The sequence below is a fragment of the Rhinolophus sinicus genome, chromosome 3 (assembly GCF_057876585.1).
Source record: "Rhinolophus sinicus isolate RSI-liver-muscle chromosome 3, RSI-T2T, whole genome shotgun sequence".
Lineage (NCBI taxonomy): Eukaryota > Metazoa > Chordata > Mammalia > Chiroptera > Rhinolophidae > Rhinolophus > Rhinolophus sinicus.
In genome coordinates, this window is record NC_142503.1 from 152,584,557 (window position 1) to 152,611,104 (window position 26,548).

At 36.4% G+C, this 26,548-nt stretch overlaps 1 protein-coding gene across 8 annotated transcripts in view; it reads right to left on the bottom strand.

Moving 5' to 3' along the window:
* Window positions 1–7,486: 7,486 nt before the first annotated feature.
* Window positions 7,487–26,548, bottom strand: part of ICE2 (interactor of little elongation complex ELL subunit 2) — a 52,851-nt gene continuing 33,789 nt past the window's right edge. For 5 of the 8 annotated variants that reach the window (XM_019748677.3, XM_019748678.3, XM_019748675.3 and 2 more), the window contains 4 exons: window positions 17,900–17,984; window positions 16,503–16,553; window positions 13,409–13,667; window positions 9,240–9,956 (listed from right to left, as the gene is read on the bottom strand). In XM_019748677.3, the coding sequence (XP_019604236.3) occupies window positions 9,834–9,956; window positions 13,409–13,667; window positions 16,503–16,553; window positions 17,900–17,984 (518 nt within the window). In that variant the 3' untranslated portion in view covers window positions 9,240–9,833. Of the gene's footprint in view, window positions 9,957–13,408; window positions 13,668–16,502; window positions 16,554–17,899; window positions 17,985–26,548 lie in introns of all 8 variants that reach the window. The other 3 variants (XM_074327648.2, XM_074327650.2, XM_019748679.3) reach the window with 3 other exon arrangements.

The following is a 26,548-nucleotide window of genomic DNA, read 5'->3' on the forward strand; positions in this document are numbered from 1 at the left end:
TTAGTCCAATAAAGCTTTCAGGGTTCTTGGAATACTAAATATTCAAAATCATGTAATACAATTTAAAAGTAATTAATTTTGGGGGGGTGAAAATATCCACAACTAAAGTGGACTGAAATGGAATCTTCCATAATAATATACCTATGGGTGAGGTACTTACACACCAAAAAGACTCTCAAAAGCCAATGCTCCCATGGCTACGTTTGTTTCGGTTGCCAAGAAATGGCATCGGCCTCCTGTAGTCTCTATTAAAACTGATTCAGTTAACACCGTCAGTCGCTTTCCTTTTCCAGAGCCAGTGGCATTCTAGATAGCTGGAACAAACTTAGACATGGCCCCAGGGAGCTGAAGAGGAAAAGGAGGCCAAGAGTTAGTGGCCGCAGCGTGGGTCCGGAGACCGCTGCTGGCCAGTGCGCACGGAGGCTGACCGCTCCCAGAGGTGCAGGTGCTCTTCCTTCAGGAGTGAAATCCTTCTCAGAATCGCTAACACTGCTTCTGCTAGTCTTTTAACAAATTAATCTGTTAATAAGTTATAGACATAATAAAAGTATCTGCCTTGTAGTATTAAAAAAAGTACACGAAGCATTCAGATACCCATGATATCAAACTGAAAAAGGAATGGGGGGCCTGGGGCACGGCTGAGATCCATACGGTCTGGCAGTGCTGGTATCAATGTTGCTATTGAGTTTTAACTGGTTAAGCGAAAAATGTCTCTTTCAAGGATGTAGTATCCATTTAAAACATTGAAATATTAGCATCCATGTCACACAAACGTGAGGACATTTGAGGGGGGAACTAATGGCATGACTTACCCTGGCTCTCAAGCCCCTCAAAGGTGGGCAACCTGGGTTTCAGTTTGGGCATCTGGGCTCAGTTGCTTGGCTCACTTTCTTTCTCTTTCCTATATACCACATTCCAAATTTTAAAAGGTTAGAAGAGAGACCGGCTAGATAAAAGTAGCGTTTAGAGCTCACCATCCTTTCATAAGTCACTTTCTTAGGATACCAACCGTTTTGTCCAGGTTTAGAGTCCACTTCCAAATAATGTAATTGCAGTTTAATGCCCCAAAGAATAGTTTTGCAAAGATACCTTTACTCCATTTAGTTTGGGGCTGTAGAGGAGGGAGAGGCATCTGACTCAGCTTGTGTGAGTCTGCAGTACTTATCACCCTATTTCGGACTTGTCCAACTCCAGTAGATTTAAGAACTCATTGTGTTGGCCATATCCTCACTAATGTGGCAGGCACATTTGGCAATGCAGAAACAAAGGTGACAGATTACCAAGTAAGACTCATCACTATAACCTTCCCTTTAGATGGAAAAATAGCTTCCCGGATCACCCTGCCCTCAGACTTCCTAGAGTTTGCATCCTGCCCCCACGCTGTCTTACACATTACAGCCAGGGTTTCCGCGATACAAGTTTAACCGTGTTGCCCACCTCTACTGCCACCCCCTACTAAAAACTTTTCATAACTCCCTATCTCAAGACAGCACACCCAGTCTTTATGGCACCCAGGGCTTTTTACTGACGAGTTCTCCCCACACTTTCTTGGGTTCCTTCCGGTCCCTTTACCATAGGCACCCTGGCCAGGCATCCCGGATGACCTGTTATTCCAACATTCTATGCATGTTCGTACCTCTGCAACATCCATCATACTTGGGCCTTCAGCTTGAAATTTCCCTTCCAGTCTGGCAAACTCCTTTCAAGTATTAGCTCAAATGACACCTCTCATTGATTTAATCTGACAATATATATGTATTCAGTGAGTTGCAGTTTAAAAAGAACTTTTATGTCCATTATTTATTGGAAGGCCATCAGAGCCTGTAGAGTATGCTGGGAAGGCATAAATATTTGGAATTTGCAGATGAAAACACTGAAGCTCAAAGTGGGGATACGGCCTTAGCAAATGGTGGAGCTGAAACTCTAATGTTCCCCTCTCCCCCCCATGCCTCTTCCAACAGATTCCAACTCTGGGTTGGCTCCTCCTAAGACTCAACTTCACATACTTCTCCTCCTCTCAAAGTTGCAGCTGACAGTCTTACAATTTTGAAGACTTCTCCAACTGCTGGGTATGAATTAACTCTAGCATGGGCTCCTGGGACGCAGAAGACTGTGCTGACAGCAGACTCAGCACTCCCTTGGATGCAGAATGACATTTTGGCCTTAGGCACTTACTAAGTTACACAGTCCTCGCTCCGTAAGAGTAAAAGTTTTCAGGCACTAGAGTGTAGGATTAAAAAAAGCCAAACTGAATTAGGGACTGACCTACCACTTTATTAGCCTCCCAACATGCACACATATAGAGACAGTCAAGCCTGATGCACTGTTTTCAGTTTCCCTCACGCTCTTCCTGAACTCAAAAGAATTCGTTGTGCAATTCTGTGAGGCTGCTTATTGGAACTGGACAGAGACTATTTCCAGCTGCCCACTGTGGCACTTGGGAAACTAAAATTTGCATCACTTTTGGTGGGGCAGAGGGCAGACATTATACTTGCAAAATGGATTCAATTCTTGATTTTTCACATTAGTAAAACTGCTATTTGCACAGTGTCGGGACCCACGACCAAATATTTAAACATAAAACACAAACTCCACAAATATAGTCTCTTAGTTTTATAGAAATGTTAACGTTCTCATTCAATTAAACAAGCTGTAACCACATAATCACTTATTCTGGACTCATTTCTCATTTTCAGTTGAAAACTTTCAGGGCAAATTTAAATATTGTCTCAGGAAGGATTTTATGCAATAAGACTGTTCCTGGACACAATTATCTTCATTTGGAATCCCATCGAACAGGCTAAAACCAAAAAACATTAGTTTAGTTCAGGAGCCTAAGTTGGGTAGGGGGCCCATTGAAAGACCAGCTTGTAAAACTGCGGATGACTGTTTACTTGGCACTGGAGAACATCACTTGCAGACTTGTATAAGGACAGGCTTCTTTTCAGCACGCCAGGGCTGGGACACCAGTCTCTCCTCCTTGCAACATTTTTTTTTTTTTTTTTTCCCTGTTCTGGGAAGACTCACAGACTTGTACAGACAAGCTGTGGCTGCCAGGTAGAATGTTTGAAAGAGGTTTTGAAATATGGTATCTTCCAAATTGTTGAATCTAACCTGAGTTTGTACTTCTTATGTTACTCTTAAATGAGACAGAGCAACATTAAATGAGTTAGATGGTATTGTAAAATGTATCCAAAACATGGAGCTTTAGTCTTTCTTAGGGGGTGACTGGTGGTGTCTATAATAAACACAAGACTTCAAAGTATCTTGTGCAGAATCATAGCTGCCCAGACTTGTCCTTGTGAGTAGGGAGGTCCAAGACTGAGGTGGAGGCGGCCTAGACACGCTGAGGTACAGGGAGCTCGGAGGAATCAGTACAACTTAATTCGTGCTGATGGAGCATATGGAGGCTGCCTAGTCCTGGGCATGGTCTTGGGGTACACACACAGCTGTACAGAGACACAAACATTGCCTAGGAGAAGTTCCCAATCTGTTTATGGATGTATACAAAATACTCGTAGGAGAATAATACAGGGCAACATCTGAGATTCAGGATTTGTGGCATTGTAAGTACAGAAGGAATTTAGAGGAGAAAAGGTTTTTAGGAGTTTGAGTTGTAAGAGAATTTTTATGCCCTAGACCCTAAAACTGGGAATTCCAGATTCCCCCCCCCCCATTTCATTCCGATACTTTTGTCTTTATGCCAAATGGGTTTTTGAATCCAATAGTACTTTTTTCCTCAGTCTCTGTCCTCCTTGACCTCCCTGGAGTACCTGACATGGTGAATTACACCCTTTTTACCAATTTTTTATTCTGAAAGCCTCAAATTTATATAAGTCCCAGAAATAGTACACATAGCTCCTGTATGATTCTTTCATCAAGATGCCCTGTTAACACTTTCCTGCCTAGGTCCTCCCATTTCAGAATAAGTTGCAGCTAAGTTGCTTGGTTACAGACATGCTAGCCCTAATTTTCTGGTGTATCGGCCCACAGGTGGGCTCCCAACCTTCCTATTTATCTATCTCCCCTAAGTCGCAGACCCACATTTTCAGTCTATAGGTTCTATAGGACATCACTTACTTGCACTGCTGACATTTGGTTGAAAGCATAACTAGTTGTCTTTTCATCCCATCAATCACATTTTTCCTCTAATATTTTCATCTAAGTCGGTGGCAGCACCCAGGCTAAAAACGTCAGCTGTCTTTGAAACCTCTCACTTCGTAATTCCACACACACATACTGTTTCATGTGCCATGACCTTAATTCATCCTTGTATTCCCAACACCTAATGTCTATTACCTAGTTGTGACTCAGTGTTATATGAGATACACTCATTTTGGGGGTAGGGTTAACTCTGACAGCTGCTAACTCTTAAATGGCTTCCCAATCTACATCTTTCCCATCTGCCTGCTATGTGTAGAGTTAATACCTCCTTGTCATATGTGTTTCTCCTCTGTAAGTAATCCTCTGTATTGTAAATTTCCTAAAATTGATGTCATCTTGCTCAAAAAGCCTTCAATCTCATTGCTTTCAGAATCAAATCAAACAATGTGGGAATAACACTTAATACGTTCCACTATCAACCTCTAACTTACCTCTTCATCTCCCTTTGATCATGTTTTACCTCCATGGTTGTTATATGAGCATATTTGCTATTTCCTAAAACCAGCACTTTTCATATGACTTTCCCTCATGCTCCAATGCTCTGCTTCCTTTTTGTTCATATTAATATTTTACTTGTCTTTCAAACACAGCTTAAAGGTCATTTCTACCATGAGTTTCTCTTACTTCCAAGCATCCTTTTCTTATTCCTATGCACTACTGTGCCACTTGAATACTCTGCCCTGTATTACAGCTAATTGTGCATATCTATCTCCACAACTATATTAGGAAATACCCTTAAGGCACAAACCAATCTTATTTATCTTTAAATCCCAAGAGACTGGTAAAATGTATTATACCCAATATACTAAAAAATGCATTATTAGTTCCACAGAGGACACGCAAGGTTTTGATAGGTGGTAATAAATCCATCCAGATGTAGCTTTACGTGTGTAAGCATGCAGGCAGGCACAAGACTGGGTCATTCACGTGACGAGAAAGCCTGGGTGGAACAGCATGAACGTGGTGCTTAGAAAAGCCCTGAAGTCCATGGTATCATCATGGCCTTACTGCAGTGTGACACTTAAGACCAACATGCACATACTCTTCTGTGCTGTATATTTTTGGATAAGCAAAACCCAGGCAAGGAGTGTAGAAAAGATTTCCTTTTCCCCTCCAAGAAATGCTTATTTTCAAGAAAGGGGAAGCAGGAATTCAACTCACTAACCACAGAATCTTTAGGTTTCGTGACTTTCAAAACTGCAATTAATTTATACTTAGCTCCCCCTCTCCCCCACCCCGGATGCTTTATAGGATTAACCGGGTTATACCATGAATGTACACAAATAAAAAACGACCCTTTTGTAGTTCCTTGCTAATTAACAATAGCTCATATATTGAAAGCCAACACATTATGTCAAGGTGAAGCCTTGACTCTCTGAATCTTTCTACTTGGTAAGGTAATTCAGAGACCCACTCCAGAAATAGGCACCTGGGTCTTGACGCTTTTAGGAAGTTTTGCTCAGCAGATCAGACCCAAACCCCTGACAGACGCCAGTGTACCTGCGCTTATATACCTTGATAAGAGATATGGACATTAGCCAAGGGAACATGGCAGGACTGGAAGGATCAATGAAATACATCGCCTTTATTTCAACATCTCAATGAGAAACTCAACAAATCAAATATTCTAAGGTTTGATTAAAAAGTATCATATACCTATTAACACACAACAAATATTTTAATATCTTTACCTGCACGCCCCTCAGAAACTTCAGATTTAGCATGTTGGTAATAAAATATTACAAAGAAAAAGTGTCCTCTTCCCTCTCTACCCCGAACTCACGCCTCCTGATATCTCTAAAATGTTCACGGTGTCCAAACCCAGAATCCAAGTAGAATTGGAAATGAACAGGTCAATTCCCTTTGCAATTGCAAAACAGGATGCAAATGGTGAAACTATTTCCAAGTTTTGCTGATCGATTGGCAATGAAAAATTTCGCTGTTTCCACCTCACTCTGTACTTAATTAGGAAGGTGTATAAATCGGACTTCCATACTAGCCACTTCAATGATACTTCTTCTTTTACTGAAGTTCTATAGTTTTGCTCTCTAGATTCATGGCTCTTTCTTCATTCTGCTCATTTCTGCTATGTCATCTTACCCTTTTCTCTGATTTTGAACATCATAGATACAGATTCCCAAACCTACATTGATGAGATCAGTTGTCTCGAGTTCAAAAGTCAAATCATCAACTATCTTTGACATCAACTATCTGTATCTCAGATTTAACATGCTGGTAATAAGACATTTTAAAAAAGGGGTCTTTTCTTTTCTTTCCAGCCTAAACCTAACTCTTCAATATCCCTAAATGTTCACGGCATTTATGATGGTTTAAATAGATGTTCACTAATTCTTTCTATACTCCTCCCTTCAAGAGGTGGAGCTTAAGAGTGTGGACTTAGTAAGTTATTTCTAACAAGGAGAACACGGCAGAAGACAGTGCTTGACTTCCAAGACTAGGCTATAAGATACTGTGGCTTCCTCCTTGCTCCTGGATTGCTCACTCTGGGGTAAGCCAGCAGCTGTCAGGACATTCAAGCAGACCTATGAAGAGGTGCAGGTAGTGAGCCTGGGGCTTCCTGTAAACAACCAGTGAAAGACTGACACCTACCACCACCACCACCACTACCACCACGAGTGAGAATTTTTGGAAGCAGATGCTGTAGCACCAGCTAATGGCTTGACTGCAACTTTATTAAAGACCTCGAGTCAGAGGCAACCAGTTGAGCTGTATCCAGACTCCTCTCCCACATAAACTCTGAGATAATAAATGTTTCTTGGTTTAACTAGCTAAGTTTTCGGGTAATTTATTACGTAGCAATATATAACCAACATAGCATGCAAACCCAGAATCCAAAGAACAGAAATGATCAAAGGAAATGAACAATTTTATTGAATGTATTCCCATTCTACACTCCTTCTACTTTCTCAATGCATAAAGTCATCCTTTACCCAGCATTCCAAGTGAGAAACCTGGAAGCCATACTTCACTCTCCCTACCAGCAGTATCACTGAGTTGTTTTTTTCTGTTATCACTTGAGCCCATCCCTTACGGCTTTAATTTAAGGCCTTTACCATTTTCAATTACTACAACACAGCTTTCCAACTTTTTTCCTTCCTTACAGTCTTTCCCAGTTCCATTCTTTAGACGAATGCCAACAAGAGCTTTCTCAAGCACATAACTGGTATTACTTATTTTTATTAAAATTCACTACCTGTTCTCACACTGCACAGGACAAAATTCAAATGTCATACCATGGCAGGCTTGTCCTTGTGGTATAGCTTTTTCTCTTATCTCCCTAGGCCATAGCTTACAATCTGGCCATCCTTCACCTTTGCATATGCTTTCTTTCTGTGTGGAAGTTCTTTCATTCTTCCCTTATAACTTCTCCTCATTTCTAAAAGACTCAGCTCAAGCTTTGTCTTAGAAAACCTGCCTTAATTATTAGGTCCAGGTTAGATGACTTTCTTATATTACTTCATCAGAACACTTACTCACATAGATTAGTATTGTGTCCTTCACTAGAATGTGTTTCTGGGGGGGAAAAAAAAAATCTACCCTTGTTAACCACATATTCATTTATTCATATATCCAACTTATATCTACTAAGCAACTACATAACAGAAAATGTTTGTTACATAATGGTGAACAAAACAAATATGCCCCTACCCTTGCAGAGCGTGTAGTCTACTCAAGACAGTAAGTCAAATAAACAAATAAATATTAGGATATGTGAAAAAAGAACGTTATCAGAGAGTAACAGTGGAGACCTACTTTAGATTGTGTGGCACACAGATGCACTCAAACATTTACAAAATGTTTTCCAAGAGGTATGTACAACATTACACCTTCACCATGGTGGTGTAAGTGGGCAGATCCATCACATCCTGGCCAACGTTTTTCTGTTTTCTTCTCTTTAAAAAAAACAAAAAACCTTTGCTCATATTGTCTTTGTTGCTTACATGTTCTCAGTACGAGAAATCAAGAAAAAAGAACACAAGACATGATCAAATACATGTTTTAAAAAAGGCTTAGTTAAGCACAAGTGGAAAACTAAGAATAGCTTTACATACATTATCAGGGTTACTCAAATGTATGGCTAAGATAATTTCAAAATAATCACTTGTAAGATCACACATTTTACTAAGTAAAAAGTAATATTAAAAAACTAAAGCCAAGTCTTTCCAGTATTCAGACGTCTGACGAAATCATTGTCTAGCTTTTTTAAAAGAGCAACTTCCAAGGGAATCCCTGACTCTCCCTGGTTTCACTGCCAAATGATTCACAACTAAGATATTTCTGGGACATGGGAGTATGTGACAAAGTTTAAAAAAAATCAAGCCTTAAAAAAAACAAACTTAATGTTTTAAAAAGGAAATGGTGGGATGAGGAAATTATATATTAAAATATGCAAAACAATTTTACTATAATTCCTCATTAATTACAAAATATTTTATAAATGACCAAAAACATCAAAACAAAACTTGGTAGTTGAGGATAAAAATATTCACCTGTTACTTGTAATAGTTGAGAAGATTTCCAGGAATCTAGAAATTTCTAGATTTCTTATATTAATGTAAATTTCTTATATTAATGTAAAACAAAGAATAAATCCTAAAACAAAGCTAATATTGCCTTGGATTACAAAACTTATATTTTACAAATGACACACATTATTTCTGAAAACTTTAGCGGACACTAAAGAACAAGGATACAAAAATTAAGTCCATTCCTTCCTAAGTCCAAATTGGCTACAGTTAACATCAGCTGATCATGCCCTTTTCCAAACTGACTTATGTAATCCTGGGAAATTTAATCAGTATAGATGAAGAAAAAATAGCTTATGTTTTACCACGTATTAGTCTTATCAGTTGAAATAATCAGCTTTTTCTGGGAGAAAACATGCTCATCTCTTTGTTTTCAGTAGCGTACTTCAACACTCAGCTGGGATTCGTGCCAAGAGAGAGAGGCAGTTGTCACCAAACCTGTAACACAAAAAGGTGTTTTTTTTGTTTTGTTTTGTTTTGTTTTTAACAAATCAATGGTAGCCCAACAAGAAACTGTTAACTTGTGACTTTTTAGTGGCAGGAAGCTTTTTATTTTTAATTTTGTTTTTTGTAATAGAATTTGCCAAGTGTTTAAAGGTATTAATTTTATTAACCTGCCAACAATCATCATTTGAAAATAGTATATAAAAAAACTGTCACACTGGGTCAGACACAAGGTTTACAGGTTGCTCAAAATTATCTCTGACAGTGTCAAGATTTAACCTTTTGAGCCAATCTCAGACACTGGCGACATAACTCAAATTATTAACAATACACAATGGTAAATACTGTTCTTGAAAAAAGAAAATGATTTTCCTATTTACAATTTTTGGAAAAGTTCTACTATAAAAATAATTTTCTATATATTTCCCTGCCATGATAACATTAAAACATATCTAGATTTTCCTCCAGCATCAAGAGTTAAGAGTACAGCATTCCATTTTAGTTCAAACATTCCTTCACATAGCCAACATGTTTTTTCAAGGCACTCTAAGAATGCTCAAAGACACTAAAAGAAAAATGTTCATCTTGTCTACTGATCTTTTGGGCCCGCTTCCCCTCAAATTCTTCTAAATTGAACGTTGTTATAACTGTTTTTCTTCATATGCCATGGTAGAGTCCTTAAGTTATTTTTCTTTTACTTGGAGCCACTCCTTCATTTTCAACTTGCTGAGCAGGCAGGCTTTTGGTTTCCATGGAAACTGGATTCCTGCGGCTGTGTGCAGGCATTCTTGTTCCACTAATCTAAGAGATGAAGCACAGAACAGAATAGCTTGACATATTTACAACATATTTATATACCATCAACTCTGTATTATTTACACATGTACTTTACTACTTTGCTTGTGAATGGTTCTTTATGGTATATTTTTGAAAATCCCTAGCCACCTGGCTGCTTCTAAACAAACTTTCATCAGACAATGTTGTACAGTAAATTCTCAAATAACAATTATGGAAGGGGATGGATCAGGGTAGGTGAAGAAAAGTAAAGGGGGAAACCACTGTCTCTGTGTTAAATTTGTAAGAGGTTGAAATGTTAAATTAGAAACTGAAGGAATGACAGGCCCCTTCAGCAATGTGCTTGCAATAATGAAGCTGAAGGAGAGGAGGGGAAGAAATGAAAAATGTGAAGGGAGGAAAAGGAAATACAAAGTCAGAGCTAATAGAGGGAGGAGAAATTACAAATTTGAGAGAGAGTAAGAAAAACAGAAGAGTCCAAAGGGAAAGAAAAAATGAATCAATGTGAAAGAAAGGGAAATAAATGAATCCAACTAGAAAGGAAAAACTGAAGGGCTGAAAGAGAAGATTCTTGCAAGAAAGAAATAAAGGGGAAGGAAATTTTGGAAGAAGACTCCAGAGGATGGGAAAAGAGAAGGGAAATGAGGGGAAGAAACTTTGTTGGGGTGTTGGTTCTATCTCAATGTCTACCCTTTCTCAGTGCAAGTTGCTACTCACCCTCCCTTTCTAGATCATACCATCTAGGGAAGAGAGGTGTATTCTTAAAAGACAATCCCTTGCTAATTACAATCCTGCTGAAGATGAGATCTGGAAGTGTTGTCATCCCCTTGGCATAAAGTTTAAAATGGGTTAATGGAGAACGGCCTCACAGAGAAGGACCAAAGCTGTATAGCCTGAAATCATTTTCTCAAAACCTGTGCATGTCTCCTTCTATTTTCCCTAGCCACCTTGTACCCTTTCGGTTTCTTCACATCTTGTCCATTGAATTCTAGATGTGGGAGTGATAGGTGATACTGTTAACTCCAAGCATTTTCTTTCATAGTTCTAATCTAATAGACACATTATTAGCATTGCTCCAAATGGCTACTGGCTCACTAAGAATGAATTAGACCTCAGTTTCTCTCACATAATATCTTGTTTCTTTAGGGGCATTTTTTTTGGTTTACAATTAGATGACTAGAAAGGACAAACTTGAGTTGGGATTTGAGTCTGCCAGTCTGTCTGAATCTGATGCACTTCTGTAACATACTGATTAGAAAAATGTGATTTTTAGGTTATCTAGACTGGTACTTACCATAAAAGTATAGTGACTTATATTTAGGGTGTGTGTGTGTAATGAATGTTTATTACAGAAGTTGTTGCAGGAGAACAGGGATAGGCACAGAGCCTTTGCAAAGGACTGGAAGCAGAAGTCAGAAGTAGCGCAGGAAGCAAGTGGGATCTCCTGTTAAGCTTTGCTCCACGCAGTAGGAGGCAGACACAGGCTCTGCTGGGGTATTTCTCAGGGTTAGTGCCTAAGGCACTACACAAAAATGAGATCTGATTTCAAGTGGACTAGGACTAAGGAGTCATATTAGAGGCAGAAACGTTTGTTACACGAGTTTCTACACGATGAAATATATAGGGTCTTACTTCCTGGGGTTTCCTGAAGCTTTGGTCTTTTCCTATTGCTAAGGTTGGAATCCCTATCTGTGCGTGCCTTGGTTGGACTAGAAAGTCCCATTCCTACAGCCTAACTGGAAGGGAGTAAGGACAGAAGGTGGGGTAATTCCCACCAAATGTAGGGCTAGAGTTCAGGGAGGTATGTCAAAGATCACCAAAAACTTTCCATGGGCTTGAAAAAAACATGAAACCAAGCATTAGTTACGTAATTGTCTATTACTGCACCTAATAATAGGCTGTATACAACAACCAGTCCCAAGATATCTCACCACATATTTGTCCCTGGTCTGAATGCATGAAGCATTAAAAATACAAATCAATAAGTGCTCAGTAGTATACATAAAACTGAATTGTTTGTTATGTGGCCAAACCCTAAACATATAGAATAGTGTCAAGGTATTAAACTGTTCATTTTCATTAAAAAGGAATACGCCATTCCACAGAGAATTATGCATTATATGTGAGAAACTGTCATCAGACTTTCTAAATCAAAAGGAAATCATTGTTCTAAATAGAACATAAATCCTTAAAAAATAGTTTTCAATTATTATTTTTAAGTTAATTAAAATTGTGCCTTAGGAGGTTATAAAAATCACTACTTATATTAAACTTAATTGGAAATAGCCAACCAAAACTTTAGACAAAATGGCTTAAAATCTTAATTATTAACTTTCTTCATTCTTTCACTTGTATCCACTAGTTAACAACATTTATATATTTTGTTGGGCAAAGTTAACTAAGAATGTGGAAGGAGTACTCATTTCTAAACAGTAACATTAGGGTAGAGAACTGAAAAACATAAACAATCCCATTCACTGTAAATTATTAAACAAAACAAAACAAAACAAACTTCTGTATTTGGTATTCCAGCTATTTCTCAAAGGCTTGAGGACATTTACAGATTAATTTAACATAACATAGAAAGAAAAAAAGAGCAGAAAATATCCATAGGACACACAAGTGATGGATACTCTGGGACAAACATATTGAGATTATAGAACTGACACAATTTTGACTCAAAGATTTTTGGCACCAGGGAAGGAAAATACACTTGGGTTGTTTCCTGAACACTCAGATTCAGATTCATAGAGAACAATTTTTACTAAAACTAAACTCAAATTGGAATTTCTTACATAGATATAAAGAATGAGTGACATGGTTTTTCTAGCCATAGCTTTACAGAAGTTTCAGATTGAGGAAAAACCATTCAACTGGTATTTCTGGGAAGGATTCTACAAAGAGAGCAACATTAAGTATAACTTAAGAAATACTGAATTATACAATACTTAGCAAAACATAATTTAGTCCTTAACATTTTATTGTACTTTTAATAAGGCTCTGCATTCCCTAATTACTAACACTTGTTTTTATATTTTTCCATATCCTACTTATCAATTTTTAATAGTATAATTTTTATTGTATGTATTCTTCTGCAAATTGTCTCAAATATTTAATGAAATGAAGCAGTATCATAAATAAAACTTACAAACAACGTAACTTTGCTTGTGTAGGAACATAGGGATTTAATTATGTTGATGCCTTACTCTTGTCCCCACTGGGCAAGTTAGAATTTTCTTTAGTTGACTTATAAACCTTACGAAACATAGAAAGTTCCCTGACGCAACGACTGGACTGAGCAGAGCATACATAATCTACCCTTCCAATGGATATAGTTTTTAGATTGATGTTATGAATAACATGGCATACATGGACATCCAGTTAAATACTATACAGTCAGTGAAACGGATTCATAATAAACAGCTTAATGGAAGATTTAATTTGAAAAAAGATCTTACCTTTTGTTGTGCTGTGGGACCTAGTGATTTAGGTGGAAAAGTACAAGGTATTCTTCCATGATGGATATGATATGGTAATAACAGATTGGGATCTAGTGGAACCCAGGGAACTGAGAGACTGGAAGGTACACCAGGAAGGCTGCAATGTGTTTTATGCAAATTGTATGCTGTCCTAGTAACTTTTCCGTCAGAAGTCTTATAAATCAGGAGTGAAGAATCTTCTGCTGCATGAGACAACAAGTAGGAACCCTCCTGCAAGCTAAACCCACACAATGAAACTCAACTCAATGTGTCAATTTCAACAGCATTTTCTTAATCACGGACTACTAGAAAAATAGAAAACAATTATGGAAATGGAGTACCACCACCTCTAAAAATACTTTTATGGTCAAATAAGATTGAAGAGATCCTTTAGATTATTTTTATGTCTTTTAGGCAACTAATTTACATTCTTATTCCAAAGTTCAGGATATATAATTTTCTTTTTACTCTCATCAGCAAATTTATAAGTTTTCAATAATTTAATGGGAAACAAATAGTATACCTAATTCTCTAATCCATGGACAGCATATACTGAAAAGCATTTCATGAGTGTACACACATCATAGCATTCCCATATGGAGCATTTTAATGCATTTAACAAACATTGTATCTACTTTTTACCTAGTAATAGGTGAATAGAGATACAAAAGTAAATGCGACACATTCACTACATTGAGTAGTTTAAAACAAGGCAGCAAACACAGTCAACTGAACAATCACAGTGAAATATGAGGTGCTAGGAGACTAATAGTAACAATAATAGCTGATAGGTCCTGACTTTTTATATGGTCATTACTATTGTTGTACTGCGTACATCCGCTTTGTTATTATCCTCCACAACAAACCTTCAAGGCATAATATTAATTATTAACCCCATATTAGAGATAAACAGAAATCAGAGATGGTCAGCAATTTGCCCCAAGTTCTGAGTGCAAGGCTTGGATAGAAAGTCAGACAGTCAGACTCCACAGTTTATACCCTTCATCATGACCTCTACTGTTGCAATGATCAGTTCTGTCAAACAGCAAATCTACGTTTTCCCTTTCTCCTTAGAAAGCTTTAAGGAATTCGGTGCATCAACATAAAGAGCTAAAAGGACATGATTAATATACTGTGCTTTCTTAGGACTTTATACTCTTCTAGCTCAAAAGTGATAAGGAGAAATCAGTTTTTCCCCAAAATACACCATTAAAAGAAGAATTAATCATACTTTGGTAATATGGATCTACCTACAAACCTGGTAAGTTACATTTTTTTAAATTATTTTTTAAACAGAAAAGCAATAGGTGTTGAAAAAAGAGGTACAGAAAAATGTTCTTATCCTCTGGAGAGTTTCCCAAATCATCACTTTTGTATTTCCATATAAGGAAATGGATGATAGCTGATTTGGTAGTAGAAATAAATAACATCTTAAAGATTGAGCTATCATCAATGAAAATCACATATCTTAACTAACTTTACTAAAAATGAAGGCGGCTTTGATTTACAGAGAGAATTCATAAAAAATGAGATACTCCAAGGAAGAATATCTTAAAAGTGCCATGAAAGTACAATGCACACAGATGGATACAAACTATGGTAGGCTGAATAAATGGCCTCTCCAAAATGCCTATGTCCTAAAGCCTAGAACCTGTGAATACGTCATATTAAATGGTAAAAGGGAATTCAAATGAAATTAAGGTTCCTAATAAGCTGATTTTAAAATGAAGAGTCCTTAAATGTAGAAGAGGGAGGCAGAAGAGACTCAGGAAATGTGACTGGAAGAGATCAGTGATGTGATGTGAGGAGGATTCAACTTGCCTTTGAAACTGGAGATGGAGCAAGAGGGCCATGAGCCAAGAAACACAGGTGGCCTCTAAAATATACAAAAGACCAGGAAACAGACCATACCCAGAGGCTTACAGAAAAGAATGCTGCCCTGCTGACACCCTGATTTTAGCCTAGGGAGACCTGTTAGACCTCAGACTTGTACAACTGCAAGATAATAAATTTGTGTTGTTCTACAACACTAATTTTTTGGTAAATTGTTACAGCTGCAGTAGAAAACTAATACACAAACAAGATATTGATAATAAAATTTCAAGAAGCATTTGGCTAATTTCATGTATAAGTATTGTGCTTCACATGGAGAACAGAACACATAAAATTAAAATCCTGCTATAGAATCACAGAATCTCAGAACTGACAGTACCTACGAAATTGCTGAACTCAACACCATCATTTTATAAATAAGGAATCTTACATGTGGGCGTAGTTGCATAATAAGTTAAGAGTTAGAACCTTGAGATTTGTGACTTTTAGTAGACTCCTGAATTGTTTTTTAGTTTATATTTTGGTAAGGGCATAAGAGAAGAAACACAAAAGTTCACATAAAATAGTCTGATAAATGATCAGGTGAGCAATCCACAATTTGCCATGGACCTAATGACTTTTGATCACTAGCTCTATGCTGCTTCCTTGTCCTGCAAATGTAAACAATATAGCCCTGGTAGGCTGAATAATGGTCCCCAAGGAGGTCCACATCCTAATCTCCAGAACCTGTTAGTGACCTTTAATGGCTTTGTAAAGAAGATTATGGATACAATGTGACAACCCTAGCAGAGATTTGAGTGGGTATGCTTTGAAGATGGAGGAAGGGGCCACAAATCAAGGAAGAAAGGTAGCCACTAGAAGCTGAAAATGAAGGCAAGGAAATGATTGTCCCCTCAGAGCCTCCAGGCGGACCAGCTCTGCTGACACGAGTTTAGTCTAGTGAAAATGATTTCAGATTTCTGACCTCCAGAACTATAAGAGAATAAATTTGTGTTGTTTTAAGCCTCTTTAAGTCTGTGGTAATTTGTTATAGTGGCAATAGGAAACCAATACGATATGCCTTATAGAAAAATGTAAATATTATCATTTTAGCTTTATTTTCACAATTTCAACTTTGATATAATAAATCTTGCACTTCCAGGTTATATTGTATCTATTCCTAACAACATATATTCAGAGTTTCTATGAATTTTCATCCAAGAAAATCAGATGTAACGCAAACTATCCAAAAAATACTTACCTACTTAATTTCTTTAGAATGTGTTGGAGGACATTAAATAAACTTGAAATCCTATTAAATAGAAGACATCCATGTAAAATTAAACAACAAAAATAACTTACTCTGAACAATTATAGCTCCTCAGATAGAGAAATGCCCTCAATAACAAAGAAAACAACAGATGAGATAATGTAAAACACATTATACCAAAATTTCTAATTTGATTAAATTATATTTACTTAATTTTTGCCATTTCCTGATTATTCTTCAAAATCATAAAGTATTTGACTTGTTCAAGTCAGAGCAGTCATAAAGAGATCACTATTTTACATTCAAATTACAAACTTTTAAAAATGTTCAGAAGTCTTTATCAGAACTAATCTGCAGAAGAGCTTGCCTTTTAGAGATAGTGGTGAATAAGCTTCCGAAGAAATTGAGAGGTACTTTAAACGTGTACTGATAGAGAAGCCACTGACTGGGGGCAGCACAGTTAAGGAGAAACGAAATATAAGGTATGTCTTTAGTTATCTCTTCAAAACCTAAACTTGTGCCGTTTACTATTTATTTAAAAAGTTTTTACTGGGAGGGGTGGGGCAGGTGGTGAATAATGTATAGAAAAACTTTACATATGTAAAGGAAACATCATCCTTCCAAAGCAGCAGTCCTTACCATAGAAGTAGATGTTTTTAAGTACAAGCAGAGAAATCAAGTTTGAATCTGGGACCCTTCAAAAACTATGTCAAGCCTCAAAGTTGGAACTATACAACTAGTGTAAATCGACAATTTTTCATCCTAAGTGGTGAATCAAATATATTAACTACCAAGGCTTGTCACTCTAGTTCAGCTGTGCCCTCTGGGGCAAGTCCCTCAAGAGTCCCAGTTTCCTCCGAGATAACACTACTACCAGTGCTTTCTAGAAAATTGTGAGATAGAAATTACATAAGGTTCATAAGTTATTTTCCTTTGTATTTAGATACTTAGAGTTCTGAGTACAATAAATTCATTTCAATCTGATGTATAGTAATGCTTGGTAGAATAGCAAACTTTTAGAAGTTAGGATTTCTAAATGAGTGTATACAATCCTAAGCACTAAGAGCCTGTAACTGTCCTGTTCTTTCCCATCCCTGAAAAGGGGTGAAATGTATGCTCCTGTGCACCTCGGAGATGATGAGCTACTCTCTTGCTCTCGCCTCGTTTGTCTTAAGCAGACTGGTGCCACTAGCATTGCATTTAATTTGGAGATGGAGATGATTAATATGAATGGATCACAAATTGGGTCAGGAGAAGCCTCAATGTATAAAAGGACTGAAAGTCTTCAAAATAAAAGATGTAAAATTAACCAATATTTAGAGATAAAGGAAAATTAGTGATCATAGTAACAAGTTTTTAAATTCCTACCACAAAGTAAACTTTCTTACTTGAGTGCTGAAAGTTTTTCTTTCAATTCTTCTGAGGTAATTTCTTCTAGTAGGAAAAGCTTTGAAGTAAATGCATCAATGTGACCTAAAATAAAATATCAAACTTAAAATGAACAATTGCAGTATTTAAAAAACAAAAAAGTTATCCAGTCTCTTCAAAAATGTTTTTATGAAATTGTAATAACTGTAAAGAAACTTTACATTCCAAAAGAGGAGTTTTAAGTTTATTAAATAAAGCTGTATTTTAAAGTGACATAAAAGTTAGATTATAAAAGAAATATATAGTAATTCTAAAAAGTGTGAATGTAGAAAGGTTACACATGTCCACACTATAAAAATAAATCATCTCTAAACCCACAATTGAAGAATAATAACTGTTAAAGTGCTGTTGTTTCTAATACCTATTAAAGTTGAATTTTTATGAAGATTAAATTTTTAGAGAAATATGTGCCTATTATCAAAATAAATCGATAAAATTAAATTTACAGTTTAGGCATGATCTACACATCTCTAAGACATACTTGGTTCTTAATATAAAATTAGATTATAAAACCCCAAATTAATTATTCACAATAGCCAAGATATGGAAATAACCTAAGTGCCCATCAACATATGAACGGATAAATAAGAACTGAGATACACACACACACACACACACACACACACAGAGGAATATTATTCAGCCATGTGAAACAAGGAAATTCTGCTATTTATGACAACATAGATAGAAACTGAGGGCATTATGCTAAGTGAAATGAGTCAAAGATAAATGCTGCATGGTATCACTTATATAAATTCAAAAGTTAAACCCATACAAACAGAGAAAGTGGTTTCCAGGGATGGGGGGAGAGAGGAATAGGGAGAGGTTGGTGAATGAAGTCTGAGGATCTAATGTATAACATGGTGACTATAGTTGACAGTATTTTATTGTATAATTAAAATTTGATAGAGTAGAACTTAAATGTTCTTATAAAAAATATGTCAGGTGATAGATACATTAATTAACTAGATGGGAGATCACCTTTCACAATGTATCAAATCATCACGATGTACACTTTAAATATCTTACTATCTTATTTGTCAGTTATACCTCTGAAAAAAATTTTTGGCTTATTTTTAATTAAAACACATCGTAAGATTTCTTATGGTTAAAAAAGATCAAAAACAGCCTGCTCAGTTTTACTTTCTTACAAACATAACCTAATTCCAGAATCCCAAAAAACAAAATAGTAAATTCTCAAGATACTTCTATTTTAAAAAACAATGTGTAGGTTCTACAACAAAATAGGTTGAGACAAAACACCGAGACCTTGAAATGTACCAAGGAAGAGTGATATAAAAGATAGCCCTGAGTTAAATGTTATATGATCGTTAATACAAAAACCGTATTATTGTCCATGTAACTCTCCTGTTCTTTACCATCCCTGAAAAGGGGTGAAATGTATGCTCCTGTGCACCTCGTAGATGATATTATAGTTAAAAAACGTCAGTTAGCATTATAAGAGGGTAACACTCGGGAATGCTGAAAATAATACCGTTTTAATTTTTTTTAACTTCCAATATTTAGTTATCAAAACTATCCGGAAAGCTTATGTCAATCATTGGGGCAACAATAAATAGACATAATTTAATATGTAGCCCCCTTTCATTTGCTTTGTGCTCAAAAAAAGAATTAGAAATATTTTTACCAGATGCTTTTCTCCTAAGACAACAAATCCATTTTCCTCACGTCTACTTGTAATTTCCTATGCTAAGTTTTAGTTTCACCTTTGCATTTCTGACACTCATTAGAGTGATGTTACTAATAACAGACATATTTTAATGGTTTAATACCTGTAGAAATGGAATATTAAGTACAATAGAACATTTTTAGGCATTCACTACATATGCCACTGAGGAGACTAACAGTTCTCATCCTTTTGAAGAAACCTCCATGAAAAGTATGTATTATAGTATACGTCAAATATGATCCATCAAAAATAACTACACAGAGGTTACCATACTAAGCACTATGAGGGCCAAAGGAGTTTATAATTCTCTCCACACTGGAGCATTTTAACCTGTGGGCCTTGAATGATATGTGGGCTTGAGGAATTTATCTCCTCAGCTAAAGCAAGGCATGGGATGGTAAGAGTTTCCTTGACCTTCGGCCATGGGCAATCTCCTGCATATCGACAGTGTGCTATCCAAATACTGTTTGTGTATGTGTCAACATTGGGAAGCACTACTTTACCAGGTACAAATAAAGTTTTTATATAATACAAACAAAGGCTTCATAAATGCATTCATTCATATACCCATACATAAAAGCAGTACAGGAAGATAAAAACAGTCATATAAAGCCAAAACTGTGCAAGCAATTTTAATAATCAAAAGGTAAAGTTATGATTATTCCATTACCTTCACAATTTTGTCAAAATGTTATAAATTCTCTATCAATTATACATATATAGGGAAATAAAAATAGCAAACCTAATGGTTATTTAGCACACTGTAATTTAAAAAATTAAAAACTAAAGTGTTTTATTTCTTTATACAAAACATCAAGGGTACTTTGAACAGAGCTTGTCATGTAAAATTTATGATAGGAAGCTAGCATCTTTTCTGACATGGTGAATTGTCATACTCGTTTCTAAGTTAGGATCAACTTCCAACATTTGTGTTCTTTGGGCTTTCAATACCATGAAATATCTCCAAGAGTTCCTTTAATTTGAATGAATAGCAATCAATGGTTGAGAGAGGTAAATTCAGACTACAACTGAGACAGGACTAAATGGTGCAGGAGTGCACAGGAAAGAGAATATGGGCACCTGAAAATTTCCTGATTAAGATTCTAGTTTCTAAGAGACACAATAAATCATTTGTCTTAAGTTACACTAATACTGTCACACACACAATACTTCACTTTTGCTACATCTGACACCCCCAGCCCATCCTTCCCTAATCCTGTTTAGTTTTATGGCAAGGTTATTAACACTTAAAACTATGACTGAATTCTGGTTCTGCTACTGATAAACTCTGTGTATCTATGAGCAAGTTCTTAATCGTTCTGAGCTTTACTTTTCTCTTTTGCTTACAGTAGTGGTCTACACACACTAAAAACTGTTCATTAATAGCAATTAAAACAGACCCAACATTTTAAAATAATGAAATAACGTGCAATATATAATTAAATATGCTTTGGTGTTTTGAAAAATCATGGTTTGATACTGTGTGAATGTAACTATGTGAAGAATGGATTCAAAGTTCAGTTCATTTTGCTATCAATTTTAATGACTGTCAGAGCTAATAAAAAGATACCCACAAAGACACATAGACCCAAATGGGACAAGTGACTCATTGCTGGGCTTACTAATGCATGACACATTGTTTTTAATACCACACAACAATTACACACAGGTTTTTGCTGAAATTGTACTAGTGAATGTCCATCTTCCCTGATGTTAATCTTACAACCTTAAGATAGGGGCTGCAGTCCTCCTCTCCTTAAGGCTCTTTGGGAGATGTTAAAAGAGATTCTTTTTTCCTAAGCTAATTCCAAGTCTTTAAAGTATACAGATATGAGTTGTTTTTGTTTTAAATAAACCACATCTTTCAGTTTTGGCAACAAAATCATGCTTAACCTCCCCGAGGAGGTCCAACTCTGGGAGTGGCCTCTCCTATGGAATGGGTTGGGCATACAACTATCTCCCTGAAGTCTGAAACGTGGAGACGAGGACACTTTCCATATAATATGTGACAAAACTCTATGACAACATCCAAGACAGTACCAGCTGTCAATCCACATACTTAACATAAGAAATGTTTAAAGTTTTTTAGAGAAAAAAGAAATGCATTCTACTTTCTTCCTAAATCCCAATGGTTTATCTTACATACATCTAGGGACAGTAAAAAGAATAAAGTATATAAATCAATGGTTTATTTTTCTACCATTTCCCTTCTCCTTGACTTTTACTGTTCCGCCAACCAATTATCAAAGCCAAATTCATCTATTCTAAAAATATTTATTGAGTACCTCCATGTGCCACATACTATTCTGGGTGCTTGGGATATATCAATAAACAAAAGACAAAAGACACAAAAATGTGCAATAAATATCACAAGTAATTAAATTACATAATTTATTAGTGGTAACCAGGAAAAAGGATTGGGAATATACGTAATATTTGTGTGGGTACAGGAGCCAACAATCAGAGGAAGAAAGAAACCCAGGGATTATGAGCCTGGCATTTGGAGTTGCTTTTCTCTTAGGAGTGTCTATTAATCTGGAACAAGTAATGGAGAGGCTAAGAAATGGACTAGAACTTTCAACAGTCTCTCAAGATTAGAGGAACAAAAGCTGGAGTTCAAGGTCCATCAATGAGATAAAACTTTAAGCTCTACATTGGGACCCTGTGTCAGGGGTCCCCAGGTTTGGTGATTCTCTAAAAGGAATCACAGGACTCAGCATACAGCTGTACTCATGGATAAGATTTACTATGGCAAAAGGATACAAAGCAAAAGGAAAATCAGCAAAAAGAAAAGGTGAATGGGGTGACGTCCAGAAGAAATCAGGCTCAAGAGTCCTCTCCTGAGTTTCTATTTGGGATGATGAAAAAGTTCTGGAAATGAATAGTGGAGATGGCTGCACAGTACTGTGAATGTAGGTAATACCACTGAATTGCACACTAAACAATGTATGCTGAACTGTACACTAAAATGGTTAAAATGGTAAATTTTATGTTACATATTTTTTACAATTAAAAATAATATGAGTCCTTTCCCCCGGAGTCACACAAGATGCACTTACTTCCTCCAGCTTCTCTCGTACACCAGAGAAGCTCATTAGATCCTCAGCACTCAAGGTTTTTATTGGGGACTCGTCATATAGGCACCCTCCGCCTAGCACATACAATTCCAGACTCTCAGAAGAAAAGTCGATGTTCAGAATAAGCCACATGGTTTGTACAAATAGTGCAGGCACAGTAAGCTATCCTTCAGCTAGAGCAAGGCTTATACCTGTGTAGGGACTGCTTACAAGCCAGTTCCCAGACCCAGCCAAGGGCCAGCCTTGCAAGCAGGCCTTTCCGATGACTGGCAGAGTTAGCATGGCTACGTTAACTCAAATCCACATAGACCCTGAATGGCAACACCTGAGCAGCAAAGAGGGAAACAGACTGGCCTCTCTAGCATCCAAAGTCAAGCTTCAAGTCATCTAAATCCCAGAAACTGGATTAAAGTGAATCAGCATTGCTAGTGTGGCTGGCCGCCTGTCAAACGAAAACAAAAGTAATCCTGTCTAGAGGAAGATAACGTTTTAGCTCTCGTATTATCTCTATAATTTTTCATATACAATATCTGGCCCTTGAGAAAGACTAGCCTGGCATACAATAAAACAATATGGAATATAAAAGAAGAGAGAAACAACATGTTGTGGAATGAATTGTGTCCCCCCAAAAGATATGCTGGAGCCCTAAGCCCCAGCACCTCAGAACGTGACCTTCCTTGGAAATAGGATCGTTGCTGATGTAATTAATCAAGATGAGGTCCTACTGCAGGAGGGTGGGCCCTTAATCCAATATGACTGGTGTCCTTATAAGAAGAGGAAAGAGACACACAGGAAGAAGATGGCACATGATGACAGAGGCAGGGATGTGTGTGATGAATCTACAAGCCACGGACACAAAGGATTGCTGCCAAATACCAGAAGGTAGAAGAGGCAAGGGAGGATTCTCTCTTACAGGTAAATTGGTACAACCACTTGGAAAAACTTTTAAGAATTAGCTATTGAAGATGAAGTATGCTTAACCTATGACCCAGTAATTCCACTCCTCGGTATATGCCCAACAGCAATTATGTGTATGCTGTACTAACAGACATTTATAAGAATGTTCTTTAGTTGCGTTAAAAAGGAAACAACTCAAACAGGTTCCCAAAGTTAATGGACAAATAAATTGTGTTATATTCTTACAAAAGAATATGCCAAAACAATAAGAATACTCGTAAACTACTGTTATATGTAACATGGGTAAATTTTTTAAAAAACTATGTTGTCAAAGAAGGCATAAACAAAAGACTCTTACTTTATGATTCCATTTGTATAGAGTAGGCAAAACAAAACTATTACATTAGAAGCAGGATGGCAGTTACCATTGGAGAAGAAGAAGAAGGCTATGATTGGGAAGTGTCGTGAGGGGTCTTCTAGGGCACTGGTGTAGTTTTCAACTTTTTGATGTGAGTGCTAGTTACAAAGGTGCTGGTTTTGTTATAATTCCTTGAACTGTGTATTGATATAGTTTTCTCTTTTATGAATGTGTATTATACTTAAAAAGTTAAAAATGGTAGAGAAAAACGTTAACAGTATATTTTACAACTGACGGTATCTTATAACAGGAGTACTATGTAGACATTTTTAAAAATTATGTTTAAGTATAGAGAAGTTATCGGTCTTTCTGTTTTAATTTGCTTTTAATTGTTGGTTAAGAAATGCTTTCTTACTCTTGTATCATAAAAATGATCTTCCATCTTTTCATCGACATTTTAGGATAATAACTGGCTTTTTCTCAGTACAAAAATACACAAAGTGTTACTTCAGTGTCTTGTAATATCTACTTTCATCAAGGAGAAGTCTACTTTTGGGGCAATATGTTACACAGTACAAAAAGGATTTGTATATATAGCATCTGAAAAAATATTAGTATATCCATTATATATAGATGAAAAAGCTAAGCCTAGGGAGCTTAAATGATTTACCCAAAGTAAAAGATCTATAAGCTATAAAGTACTCATATATATATATCTTCTGACTCCCACATTCAGTATGTTTCCCACTATTTCATTATAGTGAAAAAAGTACAGGCTGTGGAATCAGAAAAAAGCTATGAATACGAATTCTGAATTTCCCACAATGTAATCTTGAGCAATAAACTCTCTAAGCCTCAGTTTCCTCCTCTGTAAAACAAAGACAAACTTCATCTATTTTACGGAACAGTGAGGATTAACAAGAATGGATACATAGTGCTTGACCCGCAGCCTTCATACTTCATAAGTGAGACTTAGAAATATTGCTTTAGTATTTTATACACACACATACTCACATACATTTGTACTTTTTAAAGGATGATTATGGAGCATTTCACATGTATCATATAATATATAATTTGGTTGTGAGTGGTAGGTACATAATGAACCAAAAGGAGAAGAGAAAAACTACATACCCAACAATATCCTATGAGCTATACCTTCAGAGCCTGGGAGGAGGGGAGTAGTACAGGGAAGAAGGCTGATGTTACAGAGAGGATAAAAAACACTATTTGAAAACAAACACAGTAGTGCTTTTAAGTGTATACTACAACATAGCTAGCAAAGTATCACATAGGTAAAAAATATTTCTAATTAGCTTGTTAGTTGGATGTCAAAGGGCAATAATAAATACTTCTGAAGTGAGATGTCTAAGTACTTCACACACATCTCCTTTAAGTCTTGACCATCTGGACACGGGCACGCTCCCTTCAAACCAAACCACTAAGGCTACGTTGTGTCAAGTATAACTATAAATTAAAGAGACTAAGTAATGATTCACATATTACCTTACAGTCACATCTGATATATAACTTATTTTAATTATATTCCGTCATTCCAGACACTAAAATGATAAATTGACTGTTGCTTTCTGTTTTTATCCTGTTTCCAGAAAGTAACTGTAATAAAAACTTACTTAGGAGCCCTTTTTCCTACAATTCCCTTTCTGCTGCAACATTTTTCTTAGATTAAAAGAGTAATATAACAACATTAAAAAAAAACCCTCAAAACCTATAAATGCTTTTAAAATAGCATTTCAAAACATATTCACCCCCATATAAAAAAACAAAAATCCCCAAAGAAAACACAATACAACGTAAGTTTCTCACCAAACAGTTGTCAAAGAAACCAAATACACCATCCGAGTTACATTAAAATGAATGGCTTACAAGTGGGTAGGATTTGCTGAGGATAAACAGCACATAGGGCAATGATTACTTAGGGCTTTTAAGAATTTAGATGAAGGAAGCCACATACGTGATGGCTGTTTTGTTAAACTGCACTTAAAAAAAAACTTTACACGTTTTAGTCATAAATCTCTATTCTCTCTCAGTACTTGAAAAAGGATTTCAAGTATAAGTTTTTGTTTGGTTCTTTCCTAAAATGGATGTGGCTGGCACTTGCGTTCAAGTGCTTACATGAAGACTGCTGGTGTATTTCACGGCAAGAGGTCTTTTGGAGGAACACTGAAATCGTGGTTGCTGGCACAAAACTACTACAGTAAACTTCCAGCAGTGTCTAATAAGAAGGGGGAAGAGGCGGCTAAGTACCACCAAACAATGCATTTAGCCACTTCTTTTTTGGGTAAGCAGAGAGAATAAATCAATTATCTTATTACTACTCTCATAGAATATGAAGACCAAATACTGCTTAACTAAAACACGAAACAAATTTTCAAGTGAATAACTTTTTTTTGATTAAGCAAGAAAAACACACTCATAACAATTATTATATATCAAGAATTATGCTAAGCACTATGAGAATACAAAGTTTCATCAGATTCTGACCTTAAACTGCTTATTGTCTAATGGGAAGATCGGTATAAAACAGAACAATAAAATAGAAAGTAACAAGTCTTAAGAGTAGGAA